General features: G+C 49.3%; 1 protein-coding gene across 1 annotated transcript in view; it reads left to right on the forward strand.

Annotated features, from left to right (window-relative positions):
• Positions 1-15,879, forward strand: part of STK38 (serine/threonine kinase 38) — a 46,139-nt gene that overhangs the window by 16,855 nt on the left and 13,405 nt on the right. Inside the window, exons 5-8 of the mRNA XM_066359552.1 lie at positions 1,475-1,558; positions 8,237-8,360; positions 11,137-11,291; positions 15,426-15,528. Coding sequence (XP_066215649.1) covers positions 1,475-1,558; positions 8,237-8,360; positions 11,137-11,291; positions 15,426-15,528 — 466 coding nt within the window. The remainder of the gene's footprint in view (positions 1-1,474; positions 1,559-8,236; positions 8,361-11,136; positions 11,292-15,425; positions 15,529-15,879) is intronic.

The raw sequence follows: 15,879 nt of genomic DNA on the forward strand, positions 1-15,879 counted from the left end.
AAGATAGAAGAACATCAATCCTTATCACTTACTGAGCTTTTCTCCTATAGGCACAATACTCATACATAGATGACTCGGGGGGGGATGTATAATTGCAGTGTGCCACAGCCGTTGTGCAGTGGTGCTGGAAGTGGGCCCCGCTGTCCCGACCTGGAAGCTCTCATTCCCCTGGAACCACGCTGCCTCTCCAGCAGTGAGCTAACAGCATGTCTTCACCCTGTGCTGCTTCCTGCTGGACTGGCACAGCGCTGAACAGCCGGCCCTCGGAGGCAGGATCTGTGCGGATGAGTTACACGGATAGTGGTGGAGAGCTGAGAGAATCTGTACCTTTGTCCCAGCTGGTCTTGCAAATACATCCTGCTTGGTCACCAGAGCAGTCTGGTGGGGAGGGTTTGAATGAGCCCGTGTGAGGTCATCCCCGGGAATGGAAAACATCCAGAGTGGGTGACCTGATGCAATAGTTTCGTTATCTTTGGATAAAAGCAGTGTATTACTGAAAAGCCGCACCTCGAGGAAGTGTAAGTGCATGTTCAAATCACAGGCGGAAGGTTGAATTGATCCCTCCGCATTCCGATCCCGGCTGGCCCCTTAGGAGAGGAACCGCCTCTACATAGGGACTCAGGATGCATACAACCATATTTCTCTAATTTTACATGTCAGATTCTTTTCCTCCTTGTTCTTTTTTAGAGTGAGGAGGGAGAGAGAGAGAAAGTGGGGTGGAGCAGGGAGCATTAACTTGTAGTTGCCTCTTATGTGTCTTGACTGGTGGGCAAGCCCAGGGATTCAAACGGACCTCAGCATTCCAGGTCGGCGCTTTCCACACTGGTCTGCTGTTGTGTGTTTTTTTTGGGTTTTTTTAGACAGAGACAGGAAAGGAGAGAGATAAGAAGCATCAACTCATAGTTGTGGCACTTTAGTTGTTCGGTGATTGCTTCTCATATATGCCTTGACTGGGGGCGGTGGGCTCCAAGCCAGCGACCTTTGAGCTCAAGCCAGCAACTGTAGGGTCATGTCAGTGATCCCACACTTAAGCCGGTGACCTCAGGGTTTTGAACCTGGATCCTCAGCATCCCAGGTCAACACTCTGTCTACTGTGCCACCACTGTTCAGGCACTTTTGCTATTGTTTTAATTTAAACATTGTAATCATTTACTTATGGTTTCGGAGCTGACTACACAATATGTGCCACGGGGTCAGTGAGTCCTTAAATTCAAAAGTGAGGGTTTTAAATCAGATCAGTTCAGCTAGGGAGCTAAAGCTGTTCGCATGTGGAGGTGTCTGAGGATGTTGCCAGCACTGACTTCACGGGTCTAATGTATCTATTTTGGAACATCGAAAAGCATTTTCTTCTGCTCTGTTCTGTTTGCTTATGTTAAAATTGTAATATGTTTTCAGTTTAAATGTTTCTGTAACACATGAAAGCATTAACTTGGCATTGTAAACTTTTAACGTGGCATCTTACATTAACTTTCAGGTGCGGCTGGTTCAGAAGAAAGACACCGGGCATGTGTACGCGATGAAAATACTCCGTAAAGCAGACATGCTTGAGAAAGAGCAGGTAAAGGCCGCTGTGAGGCTCAGCCAGCGCATGCGCTTTTGTCTCCTAAGGTGGATCTTTCTGCTTAACAGGGATGTTTATTCTTATTACAGTTATTTTAGCTGTCAGGTATGAATATACATAGAATATTCCCTTCCTTTATCCAACAAAAAAGTAGGTACACATATTTTAAAAGTACAAATAATGCCTACGTGTTATGCACACTCTCTTTAAAATTGCAAACCTGTTGGAGAAGCGTGTGCTATATGTGCATCCCAGTGGTCGCAAGTTGCCCTTCTGAGCCTTTTTTGAAGCATGTTCCTTACTGAATGCTGAGAGGTAGAAATTGTATGTACACCTTGGAACTGAGGCTGAGGAATTAGAAGTTGGAATTTGCACTGAGGCTGAGGAATTAGAAGTTGGAATTTGCACTCTAGAATGTGTCTGAATACACATTCTTCTCTACACGGAAACCAGAGTTGGGTCTGCTCAGTAACTGACCGTTCCCTGAAAGGGAAGAGGGAATGAATGAATGGATCTGAAACTCGATGTAAGTGGCAGAGCATTGCACATCTTCCTGAAGAGTTAAGAATGCTTTCAAAACCTAAACCTACTTTGCAAATAGATTTATAAGATACATAGGTAGTTTATGCCAAGTATACTTTAAATATCGGAACAGTATATTAAAAAAGAATATAGACTTTCTAGAGATCTGGTTGTATTTAGCTGGTCGCTTAAGAACAGGTTGCAGTTGGTGACACCTGCAAACACCCCATGGGAGACTGTCAGACGCTCCAGGAGGGCGAAGTGAGAGCCTGTGGCGAGGAGGGCTCTGGGTGCAGAGCCCGTGTGAGTGGGGAGACTGGCCCACACCCTGTTCTTTCTGCCTCTTCAGAGGAGGTATAACCGCTGAGGACTCATTCAAGTCCCAGCTTGACAGTTGGGCTTTATATTTTCTCTCTGATTTTCATATTACCCAGAAGCTTTAGACTCCTGAAAATTTCGATTGAGAGTATCAAGTACTCTGGCAGTAAGTCTCCAGACACTGTTGTTTATGCTAACACTAACCTTATTAAAAACGCACAACAGCTCTACTTATGTATTTTCTGGAAAAGAGTGTGTAGTATGGGTGTGGGCCCTGAGAGTTTCTATCCACCTTGAAAAGGAAACTAAAGCTGTAGTGATTAGTGAGTATATTTTGTGTTGTACAAGTAAGGTTTATTTTTACAAGACATATTTCCTACATCTAAGGCTCAGAATCTTTCTTTATGAAACAATTAGCATTCAGAATAAAACTGTAAGGAAGCACACGTCATGATTCTCACCTAGTACTTCGTCATAGTAGATGCCAGCTCCCCAGCGCTGGGACAGATGACCCAGGCACTGTGTAAAAACAGTTCGTAAGTGTTACACCTTCTTCAAAATTAGTGTGGAACATTTTTCTACATGAAAGTAAAGGAAATGCCTGCTAGAATGAGGGTTTGAGTCCAACTCAGTGCCCTGGGTTTGGTCTCAGTGTGGTCCAGTGAAGGCTCCTGGCCACCGGCCCTCCCGGGTCAGCCGTCCTGAAGAGTGAGCAGCAGTCTGTGCTAGTGAGCGTGGCGGCAGACCAGTGCACACCCGTCTCGGCTGGGTGTGCTAGTGAGCGTGGGGGCAGACCAGTGCACACCCGTCTCGGCTGGGTGTGCTAGTGAGCGTGGGGGCAGACCAGTGCACACCCGTCTCAGCAGTCTGTGCTAGTGAGCGTGGGGGCAGACCAGTGCACACCCGTCTCGGCTGGGTGTGCTGGTGAGTGTGGGGGCAGACCAGTGCACACCCGTCTCGGCTGGGTGTGCTGGTGAGCGTGGGGGCAGACCAGTGCACACCCGTCTCGGCTGGGTGTGCTGGTGAGCGTGGGGGCAGACCAGTGCACACCCGTCTCGGCTGGGTGTGCTGGTGAGCGTGGGGGCAGACCAGTGCACACCCGTCTCGGCTGGGTGTGCTGGTGAGCGTGGGGGCAGACCAGTGCACACCCGTCTCGGCTGGGTGTGCTGGTGAGCGTGGGGGCAGACCAGTGCACACCCGTCTCGGCTGGGTGTGCTGGTGAGCGTGGGGGCAGACCAGTGCACACCCGTCTCGGCTGGGTGTGCTGGTGAGCGTGGGGGCAGACCAGTGCACACCCGTCTCGGCTGGGTGTGCTGGTGAGCGTGGGGGCAGACCAGTGCACACCCGTCTCGGCTGGGTGTGCTGGTGAGCGTGGGGGCAGACCAGTGCACACCCGTCTCGGCTGGGTGTGCTGGTGAGCGTGGGGGCAGACCAGTGCACACCCGTCTCGGCTGGGTGTGCTAGTGAGCGTGGGGGCAGACCAGTGCACACCCGTCTCGGCTGGGTGTGCTAGTGAGCGTGGGGGCAGACCAGTGCACACCCGTCTCGGCTGGGTGTGCTAGTGAGCGTGGGGGCAGACCAGTGCACACCCGTCTCAGCTGGGTGTGCTGACGGAGTTTAGGTTCAGAGTGCCTTAGTCAGAGGAAAAGCTTTTTGTTTGCTTTTACTAAGCTGAGCAAGAAGTACAGCTACCCAGTGAGGGTTCAGGTTGTCATTTTGTCCTGCAGGGACAGAAAATAAATTTAAAGGGTAAGAAAATCATTTAGCTACTTTCTTCATGTTTTTCTAATGTGAAAGGAAAACCTTCAGTGTGATGCCAGTCTAGAGTCAGGATGGGACAGAAGACTGGTGTCCCTGTGTTCCCATCAGCTGGCCTGTAATTCCCCACCCATCAGTGACAGTTACAGAGCAGGGAAAGGGAGCCTCTGGGGAGGGTCACACTTCTGGCTCTTCTGTCCCTTACCCTATATTCCTGACTCCACTCAGACCTTGAGCTTCCCAGCGGCTGAGTCAGCCCCAGGAGAGAAGGGCAAGTTGAGCTCAGTGATGATAGCTTTCCCCTTGACAGACAGCGGTTGCTGTAGTCACTGTTCCGTCCTCTAGGGTGAGTGACAAGTGGTAGTAGCAGTGCCTCCCCTTTTCTCTGGCTCCCCGTAGTCGGTCAGGAGAGGCCTTAACACAGGGGTCGGGAACCTTTTTGGCTGAGAGAGCCATAAATGCCACATATTTTAAAGTGTAATTAATTCCGTGAGAGCCATACAACGACCCGTGTACATTAGGCATTATCCAATAAAAATTTGGTGTTGTCCCGGAGGACAGCTATGATTGGCTCCAGCCACCTGCAACCATGAGCCTGAGTGGTAGGAAATGAATGGATTGTAATATATGAGAATGTTTTATATTTTTAACATTTCTTTTATTAAAGATTTGCCTGCGAGCCAGATGCAGCCATCAAAAGAGCCACATCTGGCTCGCGAGCGATAGGTTCCCGACCCCTGCCTTAACAGGAGCCGTGGACGCAGAGGGAGATGGAGGCTGCCTGCACAGGCTTCTGTCTGGTAGCGACCGGTTCACAGCCACGGCTGTAGTTCCGCGAGTAAGCGCTTTGCTCGTGTTCAAGCGGAGTCGAGGCAGTAGCTTCGCTGGGCTTTGTCCGGGTCCAGAGCACTTTATCACCCTACGTTCCATTTTCCCCACTCTCGTGCTGTATAATTAGAGTCATAAAAATTTAAGTTTTCTGCTGTTTAGCAATTTCTCAAAGAATAATTTTAGTTGCAACTGAAAACTTAAATAGTAAGTAAGCAGAAATGCCTTCAGGCCCCAGGGAGTTAGCATGGAAGACGGCCGCAGCTTATGTGTCAGACGGGAGAGGGGCAGAGTTCGTGTCCAGATGGGAGTGCTTGGCTGTGCTGAGAGGTTCCAGTAAAACAGACAAGCAAATAGAACGTTGTATCAAACAAGGCAACACCCAGGGCCTGAGTTTGCCAACGGAAGTACCAGTGCGTGGACCTTGGTACAGCTTCATCTCCAAACACTGGCAGCTCAAGGCCTGCAGCGTATGTTAAGACCAAACCTGTCTTCAAGGACTGGATTGGGTTTAATAAATTGAGATCATGTTCAGCCCAACCTTGCATCTTGTGACACTTAGAGGAGAGGGGGTGGAATTTGATAATAGACAGCACGATTTTGATTACTATTATATCAATATATTCAAAGTAGATAAGGTAACTGTCATAATAAAACATTATTTTAATGAATTCTACCAGTTCTCCCGAACCTTCGGCAACCTGGTCTCCTTAGTAGATATTTCAGGAAGAGTAGAAAATTGGAAATGTCATAAATTTGAACCTAAACCTTTTCTTAGGTGTTCTTATATTTCAGTTCAGTGAGCAGTAACTGGGCACACACTCTGCACGCAGTGACTGCAGCGCTGTGGCACTGCTGTTCTAGAGTTGTCAGCAGGGCACGGGCTGGCAGGCCCCCCCCCCCCCGGCATGCCCGAGCAGTGACTGGGCACACACTCACACTCTGCACACAGTGACTGCAGCGCTGTGGCAGTGCTGTTCTAGAGCTGTCAGCAGGGCGCGGGCTGGCAGGCCCCTCCCCCCCGGCATGCCCGAGCAGTGACTGGGCACACACTCTGCACGCAGTGACTGCAGCGCTGTGGCACTGCTGTTCTAGAGTTGTCAGCAGGGCGCGGGCTGGCAGGCCCCCCCCCCCCCCGGCATGCCCGAGCAGTGACTGGGCACACACTCTGCACGCAGTGACTGCAGCGCTGTGGCACTGCTGTTCTAGAGCTGTCAGCAGGGCGCGGGCTGGCAGGCCCCTCCCCCCCGGCATGCCCGAGCAGTGACTGGGCACACACTCTGCACGCAGTGACTGCAGCGCTGTGGCACTGCTGTTCTAGAGCTGTCAGCAGGGCGCGGGCTGGCAGGCCCCCCGGCATGCCCGAGCAGTGACTGGGCACACACTCTGCACGCAGTGACTGCGGCGCTGTGGCAGTGCTGTTCTAGAGCTGTCAGCAGGGCGCGGGCTGGCGGGCCCCCCGGCATGCCCGAGCAGTGACTGGGCACACACTCTGCACGCAGTGACTGCAGCGCTGTGGCAGTGCTGTTCTAGAGCTGTCAGCAGGGCACGGGCTGGTGGGCCCCTCCCCCCCGGCATGCCCGAGCAGTGACTGGGCACACACTCTGCACGCAGTGACTGCAGCGCTGTGGCAGTGCTGTTCTAGAGCTGTCAGCAGGGCACGGGCTGGCGGGCCCCCCGGCATGCCCGAGCCAGGACTGGGCACACACTCTGCACGCAGTGACCGCAGCGCTGTGGCAGTGCTGTTCTAGAGCTGTCAGCAGGGCGCGGGCTGGCGGGCCCCCCGGCATGCCCGAGCCAGGACTGGGCACACACTCTGCACGCAGTGACTGCAGCGCTGTGGCACTGCTGTTCTAGAGCTGTCAGCAGGGCGCGGGCTGGCGGGCCCCCCGGCATGCCCGAGCAGTGACTGGGCACACACTCTGCACGCAGTGACCGCAGCGCTGTGGCAGTGCTGTTCTAGAGCTGTCAGCAGGGCGCGGGCTGGCGGGCCCCCCGGCATGCCCGAGCAGTGACTGGGCACACACTCTGCACGCAGTGACCGCAGCGCTGTGGCAGTGCTGTTCTAGAGCTGTCAGCAGGGCGCAGGCTGGCGGGCCCCCCGGCATGCCCGAGCCAGGACTGGGCACACACTCTGCACGCAGTGACCGCAGCGCTGTGGCAGTGCTGTTCTAGAGCTGTCAGCAGGGCGCGGGCTGGCGGGCCCCCCGGCATGCCCGAGCCAGGACTGGGCACACACTCTGCACGCAGTGACTGCAGCGCTGTGGCAGTGCTGTTCTAGAGCTGTCAGCAGGGCGCAGGCTGGCGGGCCCCCCGGCATGCCCGAGCCAGGACTGGTTGAGAGTCTCAGCTTCAGTCTTTTATCATGAAAGATTACATTCGTTCCTACCTTATCTGCAGTTTTCTTTCTGTGATTTCAGTTACTTGTGTTCAACAGTGGTCTGAAAACATTAAATAGAAAATTCCAGAAATAGCTCATAAGTTTTAAACTCTGCGCTGTGTACGCACGCCGCCTGCCCGCCACTCGGTAGCTGTCTCAGTCATCAAGGTGACTGACGTGGTATCGCAGTGCTGTTGAAAGTTATTCTTATTTTACTGAATATGGTCCCAAAGCACGAGGGCAGTGATGCGGGCAGTTCAGACATGCTGACGAGGGGACACTGGGCTTCCTGAGCGAGAAGATTAGGACAGGACAGTTAGGTACTCTGAGAGCAAGCACACTCGCATGACTTTAATCACGGTATATTGTTGTAATCATTCTGCTTTATTACTGTTGTTAACCACTTTCTGGGCCTCGTTTATAAATTAGACTGTACCACATATATGTTTATATAGGGGAGAACATAATATATACAGGGTTCCATGTTCCCCTTGGTTCCAGGCATCCGCTGGGGGTCTTGGAAAGGATCCCTCTGGGATACAGAGGGACTACTGTGTTAGAACTAAAATACATGCAAAATCATGGTAATTTTAAGCAGTCAGAGATTCAATGTTTAGCACTGTTCAAGTTGCCGTTTGCATTACAGCCATTCATTCTATGTTTTTAAGCCTTTTATCCCTTTAGTTTTCATTACCCAATACCCTCAAGTCAAATGTCGATTTTGAGTCAGTAGGTTTGCCTAAGCATCAATTAGATCTTTGGCATCATCACAATTTAATACTCAAACTAGTATTTAAATTGTTTAAACAAATATACAGTCTAATGAAGCAAAGCAAGTGTTGTCATTAATCAAATGCATGTACCTCCAGGTCGGCCACATTCGTGCGGAGCGCGACATTCTAGTGGAGGCAGACAGTTTGTGGGTTGTGAAAATGTTCTATAGTTTTCAGGATAAGCTAAACCTCTACCTAATCATGGAGTTCCTGCCTGGAGGTAATTACTTGATGATAAAAAGGTCATTTTTCCTTTTTGTTCTGTGGTTTCTTTCTCACCTCAGTTAACCCTCCTCTCCAATCCTGCTCACAAAATTACTTTCTGTCTCTCCTTTAGGTCTGTAAAGGAAGTCAGTAACCTGTCTTGTGCTGGGTGCCTTTCTATAATTCTTAGTGCCTAAAATTAACCTTCATATTCATTCTCATGATTTCAGATGGACATTTCTTTTTTCTTTTTCTTTTTAAATATATAGGAATAAACTAGGGACCCTACCTCCTCATCTGTCAGTGGGACTCATGTATAATCAGTTACCCAAGTGACAAAACCGAAATTATAACATTCTTTGCTGTAACTCTCGTTTCTTTTTCTATAAGTTATGTTAATAAGGAGTGAATTTTTAGTGGCCAGAATCAGTTTCTTGTTTCTGAGATTTGAAGTTTTCTGTAACTCGGCTTGTGCATCTCCTGAGACAGCTTCTGCACAAACCAGGACAGGATGCTCCTTCTCTTCCGGGAAACGGTCTGTTTCGCGGTGAGCAGGTGCACTGAGCGAGCGTGGGGTGGGGGTGGGGGGGTAGAAAACTTTCTTTTCTGATTCTATAGCAAAGCAAACATAATTGTGGCATAATATTTTGATCTTGCGACAGCCTTTAGTTTAGATCTAATCAATTATTTTTTATTAATGAAGGTCAGAAAAGAGGCTGATAGAATGAGGAGAAATTTTGTATTATTTAGATGACAATTCTTTTTTTTTAATCTTGACTCAAATCCACATATTCTTATCTTTTTTTTCTATTTTATTTTATTTTATTTATTCATTTTAGAGAGGGGAGAGAGAGAGAAAGAGAGAGAGAGAGAAGGGGGGAGGAGCAGGAAGCATCAACTCCCATATGTGTCTTGACCAGGCAAGCCCAGGGCTTCGAACCGACGACCTCAGCATTTGAGGTCGACACTTTATCCACTGCGCCACCACAGGTCAGGCCTAGATGCTGATTCTTAACAGGAATAAGAACCAGCCCAGTCACCAGCCCCTTGACACATGTGCCCTCAAGCCTTACGGCCACCATCTTCCATGGCTGCTCATGTCTGCGGGACCTACCCTCTGCCCTTGGTGGAGCTGGCCTGCAGGGCCACAGGCCCACTGGCCTGAGCTCCATGATCATCGGGGCAGGCCCGCTCAGGCAAGGCTGGTGGCTGAATCCCTGGGCCACGGTGAGGGCCACCCAGCTCCCTTAGAGCTGCCTGAGTGCGCTGGCCCGTCACTGTTCTCTAGAGTCACTGTGTGGCTGCCAGGAGTGCAGAGGGATTCATAGTTTTCAAGTCTTAGTCAAAAAAGAGCATTTTAATAAAAGGTGTGATTTTTTTTTGCCTGGGGGTAAAATATCCACTTTTCTCTAAACAATATAAAAATTCCCCGAAAGTGATAAATGAAATTCAAAAGCAGCATGATTCTCTGTTGAAATCAGTTTTCTTTCTCTTTTCCCTGTTCTAACATAAACAGCTTTACCTGAGGTCTGAACTGAACCTCTCCTATTTCTCTGAGCTTTAAACTACTTATACGTATTGTCTTTGCTTTGCTTTTGTCTAACTGTCGAGTTATGATCAGAGTCTTTGTCTTGCCATTTTATATTACTGGTATTAAGCAGAAATAATTAAATTTTGACTTGGCAGAAAACAAAATGTTTATCTTTTAAGTGCTAACCTGTTGATACAGTGTTACAAGAATTGCATAAAGCATATTAGTGTCTATTTAAATACCTATGCTGAAGGGCTGGCAGGATTAGCCCACTGAGCTTGGGGGTCAGTGGGCGCTTTGGGGAGGTGACAGTCACACCTTCTCTATGGAGCATTTTCTTTTTTTGTGTGTGTGTGTAACAGAGACAGAGGGATAGATAGGGACAGACAGACAGGAAGGGAGAGAGATGAGAAGCATCAGTTCTTCGTTGCGGCACCTTAGTTGTTCACTGATTGCTTTCTCATAGGTGCCTTGACTGTGGGGCTACAGCAGACTGAGTGACCCCTTGCTCCAGCCAGCGACCTTGGGCTCAAGCCAGCGACCTCAGGGTTTCCAACCTGGGTCTTCCGCGTCCCAGTCTGATGCTCTATCCACTGTGCCACTGCCTGGTCAGGCTCTATGGAGCATTTTTAATTTAGTTTTAGTTTTTGCTGATTAGCTGTTTGCTTCCTAAATCCGTTTTTATTCCCACTTATTTTTGTTTGTTTGTTTATGTTCTAGTGTTTTGTGACTAGAAATTGGAAGGCTTGTTTTCCGCCCCCCTAAATGTTTACATGGTTGTTGGCATTTCAGCCTCTCTAACAATGGTGGTACAACCAATGTGGAAATGCCATTTGGTTCTGGGTAGAGAGAAGGTTGCAGATATTATGCAGACAAAGCTTAAAGTAGCTTTTATCCCCAGTTCAAAATTTTATCATAAGCAAATTTACTTTTTTTTTTTTTTAGTGTGAGACAAATTTTCATTTTCTGTCAAAGTAAAATGGAAATCATAGCTCAGTGGTAAGCATCAGTTAGCTTAGGAGAAAGTGCTTAGCTCTCTGAGGCTTTGAGCTTTACCTTGTAAGTGTTAGAAACTACTTACTGCTTCTGCCACCGTGGGTGGCGGTGTGGGTCAGCCTCTGGGACGTGGCAGAGGCCTGATGTTGGCAGATAGGGAAGACGTATCTGAAAACTGGCGCTGACTCCTATATTGTGTGTGTGTGTGTGTGTGTGTGTGTGTGTATGTGTATGTGTATGTGGTGGTTTTATATCTTGTTTCCAGGGGACATGATGACCCTACTGATGAAAAAAGACACGTTGACAGAGGAGGAGACTCAGTTTTACATAGCAGAAACAGTGCTAGCCATAGACTCCATCCACCAGCTCGGATTCATCCACAGAGACATCAAGCCAGACAACCTGCTCCTGGACAGCAAGGTACTGCGGGGCGGGAGTGCCAGCAGGGCCGTGTGTGCATGTGTGTGTGTGTGGAGTGACAGCAGGACCGTGTGTGTGTGTGTGTGTGTGTGTGTGTGTGTGTGTGTGTCCCGGCCTGAGCACCCTCTGCTCTGCCCCCTGCTCTGCCCCTGCTCTGCCCCCTGTGCTGCCCTGCGATCACGGCAGGGGCGCTGTGGAGCTGTGAATGTCTTATATATTTCTCTTGGTGTTTTTGTTTTTTTACAAGTTTGCTGTTACTGTACTTTCTTTCTCTGAAAGGCTTATGATTCTACAGTTTTGTTGTTTTTTAAGATTCTATTTATAGATTTCACAGAGGTGGGGGGAACAAAAAGTAGTTGCATCACTCTAGCTGTTCATTGGTTGCTTGTTGTATGCGCCTTGACCGGGCAGGCCTGGGGTTTCAAACCCATGACCTCAGCATTCCAGGTCGACATTTTATCCATTGCGCCACCACAGGCCAGGCTGATTCTCCAGTGTGACTTGAATGTTCCTCTTAAAAATAAAGGACATGAAAATGATTATGGAGTAATCACATTGAAAATGATTAGGAGTAAAATTGATTTATAGAAGGTTATTCTGGTCTGGCCTGTGGTGCCGCAGTGTATAAAGCGATGACATGGAATGCTGAGGTCACCAGTTCGAAACCTTGGGCTCGCCTGGTCAGGGAACATACGAGAAATGAGTTGATGCTCTCTCTCTCTTTCACCTCTCTAAAAATCAGCAAATAAAATGTAAAAAAAAAAAGAAAAAAAGTTGAAGGTTATTTTGTAATAAAGCCAAAGATAGTCATCTTGTAGCATGTAATTATTGGGGCGTGTCACTTAGTGAGCCCCAGCCCCCGCCCATCGGGCTGCCTCCTATGGAGGAACCCGGCCAGGAGCCGGGAACGGAGGCCCAGCAGCAAGCGCAGCTCTCCCCGCAGAGGTCAGGTCATGGAGCAGCCTCGGCAGTGGCCTTTTCATATTTGTTTGCCGTGCACATGAGCTCACAGCGAATGTGAAGAGGACCCTTGTGCTGCTAGGTTGGGGGACACTGCCTGGGCGTCCCCTGAGCCCTGGGCATCTCCTCAGCCCTGGGCATTCCTGAGCCCTGGGCGCCCCTCCAGCCCTGAGCCTCCCCTGAGCCCTGAGCCTCCCCTGAGCCCTGAGCCTCCCCTGAGCCCTGAGCCTCCCCTGAGCCCTGGGGTCCCTCCAGCCCTGAGCCTCCCCTGAGCCTCCCCTGAGCCCTGGGCGTCCCTCCAGCCCTGAGCCTCCCCTGAGCCCTGGGCGTCCCTCCAGCCCTGAGCCTCCGGTGGCTGTGAAGCACAGATCCTGACCCCAGGAAGCTACCCAGGCTCTTCCAGCCCTAGTAATGCAGAAGGTCATGTTCTGTCACAGATTTGTTGTCTAGACTGAATTTTTCTTTTAAGAGAAAAGTAAATTTAATTTTTAGAGTAATTTTCTGTCTTCTGATAACATTCTTGCTATCATTGAAAACCTGAATTTTTTTCTTTAAAAGCTTTGATTCTGTTTCAAGAGGGCAAGAGATTTATCAGATAATTAATAGTATTTTTTCCCCTTCATTATATCAGTGCACATACATAGTAGAAGATTTGAACAATACAGTTACAAAGAAGAAAAATATCAGTAACCTCACAGTGCAAAGATAAGCACTATGTCAGTATAATAGCTTCAGTACCTTTTCTGTTGGTGTCCATAATTTATATACAGTTAGCTTTCTAAAAGTAAATAGCTTGGTATTCTTGGTATGTAAAATATTAACGCATATAAGAGTATTTTTTTATGTCCTTGATTTCAGATACATTTTTTTTTTTTGTATTTTTCTGAAGCTGGAAATGGGGAGAGACAGTCAGACAGACTCCCGCATGCGCCCGACCGGGATCCACCCGGCACGCCCACCAGGGGCGAGGCTCTGCCCACCAGGGGGCAATGCTCTGCCCCTCCGGGACGTCGCTCTGCCATGACCAGAGCCACTCTAGCACCTGGGGCAGAGGCCAAGGAGCCATCCCCAGCGCCCGGGCCATCTTTGCTCCAATGGAGCCTTGGCTGCGGGAGGGGAAGAGAGAGACAGAGAGGAAGGAGTGGGGGGGGGGTGGAGAAGCAAATGGGCGCTTCTCCTATGTGCCCTGGCCGGGAATCGAATCCGGGTCCCCCGCACGCCAGGCCAACGCTCTACCGCTGAACCAACCGGCCAGGGCCTCAGATACATTTTTAATGAGGTGTTGGCCCTACTTTGCTGGTCCTGGGTTCACGTGCCCTGGTCTGGTCTGCCAGGTGCCTTAGGGCCATCTCAGTTGTACCCTGTAGTCTGTGTTCCGGTTCAGCAAACAGTGAAGGCTAAGAATTTGGGGACTCAGTCTAGCTGAGGAGGAACAGGGAGCCCTGCGAGGTGCAGTTTTACTCTCTGTCTATGCCAGCCAGACTCGTAGAGGAACTGTGTTCACAGGGAGCCCAGTTCTGTGTGGGCTGTATGAAGTGTAGGAGTGAACATGTAGGAGCTCTGAGTTTCTGCTGTCGACTCGAAATAGCTAGAGTCCCCAGAAACCTAGGTTAGCACAGCATGTGCTCCAGGCACTGCTCCTTAGGACACCTCCTTTCTTAGAGGTGTCCAGGTAAAACATGTCATTACCAGAACTACAAAGTAAACTCTGTTCCTTGACTTGTACAACAAGTTATTTGCAAGTCTGAAAAAAAAAAAAAAGATATCAGGTTAATAGACTCAAAGCTGTCTTTGTTTGACAGTTTACCTGTGTGCACACGCACACACAGCCAAATCTAATGGAATTTCTTTAAAAGCAAAACAAAATAAAACCTGACCCATCTGTGCTGGGCCTCTAGCCTTGTACCCCAGGAAGTTTGTACGTATTTTAGGGTCTGAAGGAAGGTGGTGTCACGAACGGCCACACATGTTGAAGTCACTGGGCTCAGATGTTGGCCACACCACTTCTGTGTGGCTGGGAGCAGTGTAGATCTGTGCATCGGGGTTCCCTCTCCTGCTTTTGGTTTTCCCTCCTTCTCTGCTTAAAATTCACCCACCCTCTGAACATCAGCCTCTTTCTCGGGGCTAGTTACGTGCCAGGACCCTTGTCTGCACTGATTCCCGTGCTCCTGCCAGGAGGTGTCATTACCCCTGTTTTCCAGACCAGGTGGCAGGGGTTAGATGATCCTGGTCCGGAGAGAAAGAGCTTGTTGAGTTCTTGTTTTGGTTCTGCCATTTCACCAGCAAGCCATTAGTGACTCTGAGTCATTATATGTGTGGCTTAAGAGTGAAGAACGAGACGACACATTTAAAGCCTGGTGTCTGGCTCACAGGAGCTGTGAGTGTTGAGAGTGATGGCATCAGAGACTTAGGATTGGAATGCAGTCTGGCCACATTTATCAGGAAGTGTTGAAGTGTAGGAGTGAAAATGTAGAGGCTCTGAGTTTCTGCTGTCCACTCGGAATAGTCAAATCAAGGTCATTTCCTTTGTCTCTGGAATAGTTTACTCCTTGGAATGAAGGAGTTACATCCCAATGAAGTAATTCAAGAGAAGAAGAAGCTATATGAACAAAGATTTGTTCCTTATTTAACAACCATTTATGAAGGCCATCCTCTGTACCAGGCATGGTTGGGGTTGAGAACACGGGCCCTCTGTGTCACAGGGGTGCTTGAATCCTCATCACAGTAAGAGTGAAGAATTGGGGATGAAGTGAGTGTCCAGTGTGGGGGACGTTAGGTAGGCAGGAGGTACTAAGGCATTTGAATATTATCTGTAAATATTAAAAATGGTAATGTCTAAGCCTGTGTCCATATAGAAACACAGAGGAGTATTTGAGTTAGTTTAAGGAGTAAAATTATCTTTAGATGCTATAGAGGGTTCAACTATGTTTAAAAGTCTGTATGTAGACAAAAACAGATAATATGCAAAAATGAAAACACTGTTGTTAATTTAATAGAATTTGGGGTGATCTTTTAAAAATGTATGTGGTACTAAATATATTTCCCCATAATGAAAGGACGAGAGGCAGCACCCGCAGGCTGGTGCTGTGGTGAGTCTGCAGGGAGCGGGCGGGGACCCTGTGTGCCCCACGCCCGCGAGTGTGCACCCATCGCCGTGTTTCTTCTCCTCAACAGGGCCACGTGAAACTCTCCGACTTTGGCCTTTGCACAGGCCTGAAAAAAGCACACAGGACAGAATTTTATAGGAATCTGAACCACAGCCTTCCCAGTGACTTCAGTAAGTGTGAACGGTGAGGTTAGCCTTTTTATTCCTTAACCGGTCCTTGCAGAGCTGCCCCCGGGCCACGGGAATGGGCAGGACCGACTGGGAGAGCCTCCCGTGGAGCCTTCGGAGAACTCAGCGTTGCGCCCGGGCAGTGGGGCAGGCCGAGGGGCCCCAGAGTGTGACGAGTATGAAGGCCCGAGAGCTCACTTTGAGTGCTCCTGAGGTTCCTGGGGAGAAATCGGCCGCAGAGGAAGATCCTGGGAACAGAGCCAGATTCGAGCCATCCTAGGTGCTGCTTTCTGTCACAGCCGATAGACATTTATCGTTATGAGTGTCCCTGTCACAGAGCGCGAGCAAACCACT

The sequence above is a fragment of the Saccopteryx leptura genome, chromosome 1, assembly GCF_036850995.1.
Source record: "Saccopteryx leptura isolate mSacLep1 chromosome 1, mSacLep1_pri_phased_curated, whole genome shotgun sequence".
Lineage (NCBI taxonomy): Eukaryota > Metazoa > Chordata > Mammalia > Chiroptera > Emballonuridae > Saccopteryx > Saccopteryx leptura.